Source organism: Canis lupus, chromosome 28, assembly GCF_003254725.2.
Source record: "Canis lupus dingo isolate Sandy chromosome 28, ASM325472v2, whole genome shotgun sequence".
NCBI lineage: Eukaryota > Metazoa > Chordata > Mammalia > Carnivora > Canidae > Canis > Canis lupus.
This window is the reverse complement of record NC_064270.1, coordinates 29118666-29125882: the sequence shown is the minus strand read 5'-3', so window position 1 is coordinate 29125882 and position 7217 is coordinate 29118666. Positions and strand designations below refer to the sequence as shown.

At 51.1% G+C, this 7217-nt stretch overlaps 1 protein-coding gene across 1 annotated transcript; it reads left to right on the top strand.

Moving 5' to 3' along the window:
- Window positions 1-318: 318 nt before the first annotated feature.
- On the top strand, window positions 319-5920 carry PRLHR (prolactin releasing hormone receptor). Its single transcript, XM_025467381.3, has 2 exons — window positions 319-880; window positions 1154-5920. Exon 2 carries the CDS (start codon window positions 1160-1162, stop codon window positions 2270-2272), a length of 1113 nt encoding a protein of 370 aa, XP_025323166.1. The 5' UTR covers window positions 319-880; window positions 1154-1159; the 3' UTR covers window positions 2273-5920.
- Window positions 5921-7217: the final 1297 nt, after the last annotated feature.

Genomic DNA, 7217 nt, shown 5'->3' with positions numbered 1-7217 from the left:
GGCGGTCCGGCAGCTGTTTGAAGCAGGCCAGGCCCAGGGAGGCGCGGGGACTCCTTAACCGCGCTCCCCGGGGGGCCCCGCGCCGGACCCACGTGCGCCGGAGCTGTCCGCTGTGCTGAACTCTGGTACCCGGCGGGATTCGCGGCTCTCGGCCCTGCCGCAGCCTGGGGGGGGGGAGGGGGATGGGGGAGAGGAAGGGGTTCCGGGGTAGGGGAGGGGGAGGGGGAGGGGGGAGGGGGTCCCGGGGAGGGCCAGGGCCTGAAGGTCTGCGGCGAGCTCCAGACTCTAAAGTGCAAATCCCTGCGGGAACGTCCTATCCGTTCCAGCCCAGACTCTAAGCAGGGTCCCTCATCTCTTGCTCGCACCCCGCGGGGGGCCCCGTCCCTCACTCCACGTCTGGCCCTGCTCCTTCCTTACTGAAACTGCACCGGGTCCTCCTGGGAGCCCAGCGCTTGACGCGGCTCTTCTCTCCCGGTGCACCGCACCCTCCTCCCGGGCGGGACTCTCCCAAGGCGCCGCCAGCGCCCGCAGTGGAAAGTCTCCCTGGTCCCCCTGACCCAGGTTTGCCGGCCCCTCCTCTCCTTCTGTGTCCATCCTCGTCGCACCGTCCTGCTTTCTAGTTGTCTGAGCGCCGAGTCGGTTGGTGCGCGCTCCGCCCCCGTTTTCCATACAAGGGAGCGCTGGAGTGGGGGGCGGGGCGGAGGGGAGGCGCTCCCAGTCCCTCCCCAACCTGCGAGCCCACCGGGAACTCCTGACTCTGTTCAGCTCCCGCGGAGAAGCGAGAGGACTGCGCCGCCGTCGTGGGCTGAGGACCGCTAGGGGACAGCCGGTCCCCTCCCTCCCCGGAGCGACTTCCCGCCCGCCGAGCCCCGCTCCCCAGGTAGGACCATGCTCCTGGGTCTGACCTGCGTGGACTGCGACGCCTCTACATTGAATAGGAGGCGTTTAAATAACCTGTGCACACGTAATCCCGCATAGACTTATTTTTACACGGGGGTGGTGGTGGTGACAGCCCTTCTGACTGTTATTTATTTTGGCCAGTTACCCAAAAGACAGCGTTGGGTAATTGAGGTGGGGGAGGGAGGCGCGATTGGGGTAGGAGAGGGGATGGATGGACAATGGGAAGTGACGGGCTTTGACTCTCTTTGGACAGGTGGCCATGGCCTCGCTGCCGACGCAGGGGCCCTCGGTCCCCGACTTATTCTCTGGGTTGCCACCAGCGGCCTCGATTCCTGCCAACCAGAGCTCCGAGGCCTCGGCGGGCAACGGGTCCGCGGCGGGCGCAGGCGCTCAGGCCGTCACGCCTTTCCAAAGCCTGCAGCTGGTGCACCAGCTGAAGGGGCTGATCGTGCTGCTCTACAGCGTCGTGGTGGTCGTGGGGCTGGTGGGCAACTGCCTCCTGGTGCTGGTGATCGCGCGGGTGCGTCGGCTGCACAACGTGACCAACTTCCTCATCGGCAACCTGGCCCTGTCCGACGTGCTCATGTGCACCGCCTGCGTGCCGCTCACGCTGGCCTACGCGTTCGAGCCCCGCGGCTGGGTGTTCGGCGGCGGCCTGTGCCACCTGGTCTTCTTCCTGCAGCCAGTGACCGTGTACGTGTCGGTGTTCACTCTCACCACCATCGCGGTGGACCGCTACGTCGTGCTGGTGCACCCGCTGCGCCGGCGCATCTCGCTGCGCCTCAGCGCCTACGCCGTGCTGGCCATCTGGGCGCTGTCCGCGGTGCTGGCGCTGCCGGCCGCCGTGCACACCTACCACGTCGAGCTCAAGCCGCACCGCGTGCGCCTCTGCGAGGAGTTCTGGGGGTCTCAGGAGCGCCAGCGCCAGCTCTACGCCTGGGGGCTGCTGCTCTTCACCTACCTGCTCCCCCTGCTGGTCATCCTCCTGTCCTACGTCCGGGTGTCCGTGAAGCTGCGGAACCGCGTGGTGCCGGGCTGCGTGACCCAGAGCCAGGCCGACTGGGACCGTGCGCGGCGCCGCCGCACCTTCTGCCTGCTGGTGGTGGTCGTGGTGGTGTTCGCCGTCTGCTGGCTGCCGCTGCACGTCTTCAACCTGCTGCGGGACCTCGACCCGCACGCCATCGACCCCTACGCCTTCGGGTTAGTGCAGCTGCTCTGCCACTGGCTGGCCATGAGCTCGGCTTGCTATAACCCCTTCATTTACGCCTGGCTGCACGACAACTTCCGCGAGGAGCTGCGCAAGCTCTTGCTCACCTGGCCCCGCAAGATCGCGCCGCACGGCCAGACCGTGACAGTCAGCGTGGTCATCTGATGCCACCGCGCCGGGCTTGGCTGGGGAGCTCCGCGGCCCCTGGTCTCCGCGGGTGTCCACCCGAGGCCGCGCTGGCGAGCTTATGTCCCGCGCCAGGGCTGCTCCACTACGTGGCAAAACTTCCAGCCTTGTCCTCTTGTCCAGCTGTCTTGCCTTGTCCCCGTGTCTGTATAAAATGTTAAGTGGGCTTTGGTGGGAGTCTGTGCTTTGCTTGGAAGAGGCCAGGGGGAGGGGAGAGACTTTATTATTTCTTCTTTATGCCCTTGAATGCCAAACAAAGCTTTCTCCCGGTTCGCAAGGGTAATTGAGAGCCCCGGCTGTCTTCCTTGCTTTCCCTTCTGCTCGCTCCATGGTGAGGTGAAGGAACAATGGGGGTGGGATTTAAAATGACTGCGTTGGTTGGGGGTGGTGAAGCTTTCCGGGTTGCCTTTCATAAAGGACTCAACTGACCTATAATACCTGATGCTGCTAATCCCCCTGAACTCGTTAATTCCTAGGATTCCAGGGGAATATGTATTACACATTGATATCTGGGATTTCAGCATTTCCTGAATAAGACCTTGCCACACACCCAAAGGGTTTTACTTTTAGATTCACTTGAATTTATAGCACAAAAGCACCCAGGAGCCACCTTTCAAAAGGTCTTGCTATTGTTTCCCTCCTCCTTATCCCCTAATTTCTATTTGAAAATGATACGATGAATCAGTCAAAGAAGAGATAGATAAATAAGAATAAAGAAGAAAAGGCCCAAGTCACTTAAGGGGGCACGTAACTACATGTAGGACAGACATCTATCTGTGTGTATGTTTGTGTGTACACACGCAGTGCACACATAAGGCAGGCACACAGATATTTGATTTTCTGAACACTCAGTGTAAACCGTGTTCCATAGCATTACTCTTACATTCTCTAATTGCTCAGTTGCAGCAGATCAACACCTGTCATCTGATCGCCCAGCACCTGCTTGGTGGTGACACACTTGGAATACAGTCAATCCAGGATGTAAGAGCTGGGAGAAGTTTACTTAAGGCCAGAACCGAAAAATAAACTACCATCAACTGCCATCAACACTTAATCCTTCTAGGGTTAAGGAGACAGGAAAAGACTGTTGGGCCGTGATACCAGGCTGATAATCCTCACCTCCTGAGAATTTTGCAAATGAGGACATGTGCCCTGGGACAAGGGTTTTCATGTTAATGTTGGAGCAATGACTGGACAGTGAGGGTGAGAGTCTTGGGAAGTGATACTCGGTATCCACCTGTCAGATCAGCCCCTGAAGCATATAGTGCACAAAATAGGGCAGCAACTGCCGCAAGTCTCTGAGACTTGCTGTAAGACTGTAAGACGCAGTACCGTCCTCACTCGCTATACAGTAGAATCAACCCCTCTCCTTATCTTACTCATTCCCTCATGAAAGTGTGCCCTGAAAGGAAGGGAAAGAGGGTAAAGACTTGGGGATGACAAGATTAAGTCCTATTACTCCAATGCCAGTAACCATGATGGGAGAGTCCGTATTCATGGGTGGGCTAGTTAGCAATAGACCTCTTTAGTAGTTACATAGCTAGACCATTTGCAGCATGGAGGAGGGTGGGAAAAGGCTGGCTCGGGAGAAGGGAAAAAGCAGGCTAACGTGGAAGAAGCAAGTTACCTTTGGCAGTGGCACAAGTAACTAACTTTCGGCTTCATGGGTGGATGTGGGGAACAAAGCCTATGCTCTGATAATGTATAGCCCACCTGCAGTTATTATGTCACCCCCCTGTTCCAAATCAGCTCATCCCCCAAGCATCCCAGAGACTGGCCTCTGTGCTTCTAGCAGCTCTATTACTTGGGAGGCTCAAGACCAGACAGGCATTTCATGTTTCCTTAGAGCAATCTTTTGATGGGAATGTGTGGAGAATTCAGGGGATGGGGGAAAGGATTGGATTAATTGGGGGAGGGATCTGATTAATTGTAGTTTCTGTTTTGGAAGGTTTCAGTCACTGGTTCTCAGCCCCGGCTGCTGCTAGAATCAATTGGAGAGTTCTCAAAAAACATCAGTGCCTCAGCTCTATTCCCCAGAGGGTTCAAAAGCTTTGAGATGGGACCCAGGCCTCAGCATTTTTCACACTACTTCAGGTGACTTTAATATGCATCCAAGGTCAAGTCCCTTAAGAATTGTCCTCTTTCTAATGAATCTCAGCAACCTCTGAATGAAGCTTTGATTGTACCTGCCAAAGGTATTATGAATTTGGAGTTGAATTCTGACGGGGCATTTTATGCTACACTTGGGGAATAATACTCTTTTAGCCTTCAGACAGATGATGAATCACACAGAGGCAAATCTGTATAATCAGAATATATAGGTATTCATTCAACAGTTTCCTTACAAATCTCCTACATGTAAGGCAGTACATGAGTCTAATCAGTTTTTTTCAACTTAAGATTCATTTGCATTATAAAGTTAAACACCATGAATTATTCCAAATCCTGATTTCCAAGGTGTTAAAAAGACTGAAATGTTCTCTGATTAGGCTTAAGACTATATCAACTTTGAGAAGAAAGTGTCCTCATTAATGACTAGAAAAGCTGCCAACTGTTTCTATGCCCTCAACTCAAGTTAAAAATTTTAACATTTATATGGATTTTCTGGAGAGCCTAAAGAGGCCGGGGAATTATGCTATGTTTATAAACATCTTTACGAATTATCCAAATTGCCACCTGAACAGCAACTAATTAATTCTTACCCTATCTGAAATCTATCTGGGACTAGTTTGACTATAAAACAAACTGGCTTTAAAAAAGTCTTTCAGAAGTGAGTCCTATAGAAATCCACAGAGCGCTGAGGTAGAAAATGTTATTTAATATAACTTATTTTTAGTTAATACCAAGCCTCCAGTCATTTTCCTGCAAGAAGTCATACAGGCCGTAAAGCTGGGAACTGAGCCAGCCGGGTACTTGGCAGCAGCCCATTCCGAGGCTGACGGGAGGTTCTGTAATCCTCTTTGCAAGCATTGTCACTAGGTCTCACTTTTGGCAGCCAATCAATAGATTTATCTCAGTAAATCAGCTGGGGAGTGTTTCAATATGTGTTGGCAACAGTTACCTGGAAATAGCAACTGTGAGAGATGCTAAGGTAACAATATTCCAACCAATTCCAATTCCAATTCCAATTGATGTAACCTTCCTGGATTTTTGTTCTTGTGGATTTTCAGCCTGCTCTTCTACTGGGGGTGCTAAGTCCCAGGTTTATTTCTTCCTCAGGTAGGCTAGTTAACCATCTCTGACCCGTGGCTTGCATTTCTGAATATTTAGTAGTCTCGCATATGCAAGGCATGGAGCTGACATCAAGGGGACCCAGGCAAGAGTGTAGCTACATTTGACAGTGAACCCAGGGTCCATCCTCCACAGATGAGAGGTCGGGAGCACCTTTATTCTCCCAAGAAGATCTCTGATGGATTTCCCTCCAGGGGTGATGTCTTTGTTATGTGTGTAAGATGCGTGTGTAACTGACACACTGTATGAAGCTCTTCAGGCTTGGGGCCTGCACTGTGTTTCATACGTTGTGGGTGCTCAATAAATACTAAATCAGTACATACATAGTGTAAACTACATAGCCTCGGGATGGCCAGGGTCAAAGCAAAAGTAAATCATGTCAAGGAAAACATGCTACTCAATCTGGATTTGTCATTTCTAGTTAATTCCAGGAATGAGCTGTTCATTTGAGGTCTTCTATGATCCCCTGGCTCCAACTTCAGTAATGACAGCATTTTAATAACATGGCACCAAGCTCTGGGCTTTCCAAAATTGTGTGTGCCGGAATTGACAGGTCCATCAAAGGGAGAGTAGAGAATTTCGTGCTTAATTTCTATATTCATCATTAATCTGGATCATTATTTAAAAGCTAGCATTTTATTCCGTGTTTCTACTTATCACTTGGGAAATTTAAAAACTTCCAACACATAAGTCTAGAAGCCAAATTTGATCATCTAGATTCCAAAATGTTCATGGCAGAGTCATAAAGAGGATTTTCTGACACTTCTAAAATAAGACTTAAAAATGCCATTGATGGACACCTTTCCTGGGGTCCACTTATTTTGCAAAGTGAGATAAGCTGGACATGTATCCTTTGGATGGATGAGAGTTGGAATCTTGCTTTGTTAAAAGACTGTTCATTCTCCGTTGGTCTTTGGAAGTAGAAAGCCTTATTTTGAGAATTGAGTGTGCACACTTCCAAAGCTTTTGAATCATTCTTCTCTGCTTTCCAAGTCAATTCCTCTTCATTTCCCACTCCTTATTTCTCCATTCTGCCCCCTTTCTGCTATTTTCTCATATTATCTATAATATACGTCCAGTCTGAAGCTCCCTCCTCTCCAGTGGATTCAAGCATCTGTCTTCTTGTGGGTTCGTATAAGGTCAATCATGTTGGAGAGATACTCTGCCTAATTCTGTGACAGAGGCAGGCTTCGTCCAATCAGTGGAGGGCTGCTGCCCATTGCATTTCCTGCCCACTGTGGGGTCTTGGAGCTCACACAGTTGATCATTTCACAGACAAGCTCCAGGCAGAGGTGGACAACAGAAGTGCGCATAGGATCTCCAGCTGGGCCCTTAATGTGCTAAATCTCACAGAGAGCTCTCAAGAGGGGCCTAACAACTAAAGGTCAAATGTGTTTCATTTTGATGTGTGGGGCTGCAGCAAGAAGACCAGAGCCAGAAAAAGCAAAGGACAATTTCTTCTTTCAAGTATTCTTTGCCTCCCTCTCTCAGCTCTCAAAAAAATCCTCTTCTTGACTTGTTGACGAGTAAATCCCACAGTCCCAGAACTCATCTTTTCCTTCTGGAGTGACATCTAATGATGAATGGAAAGCTACTCCCTTCTCCCCTACCACACACACTCAGTATTACCAAGTAATGAAAAAAAAATCCTTGGAGCTGGAAAAATTAAATAAAAATTCCAAGTCTCAGCTCT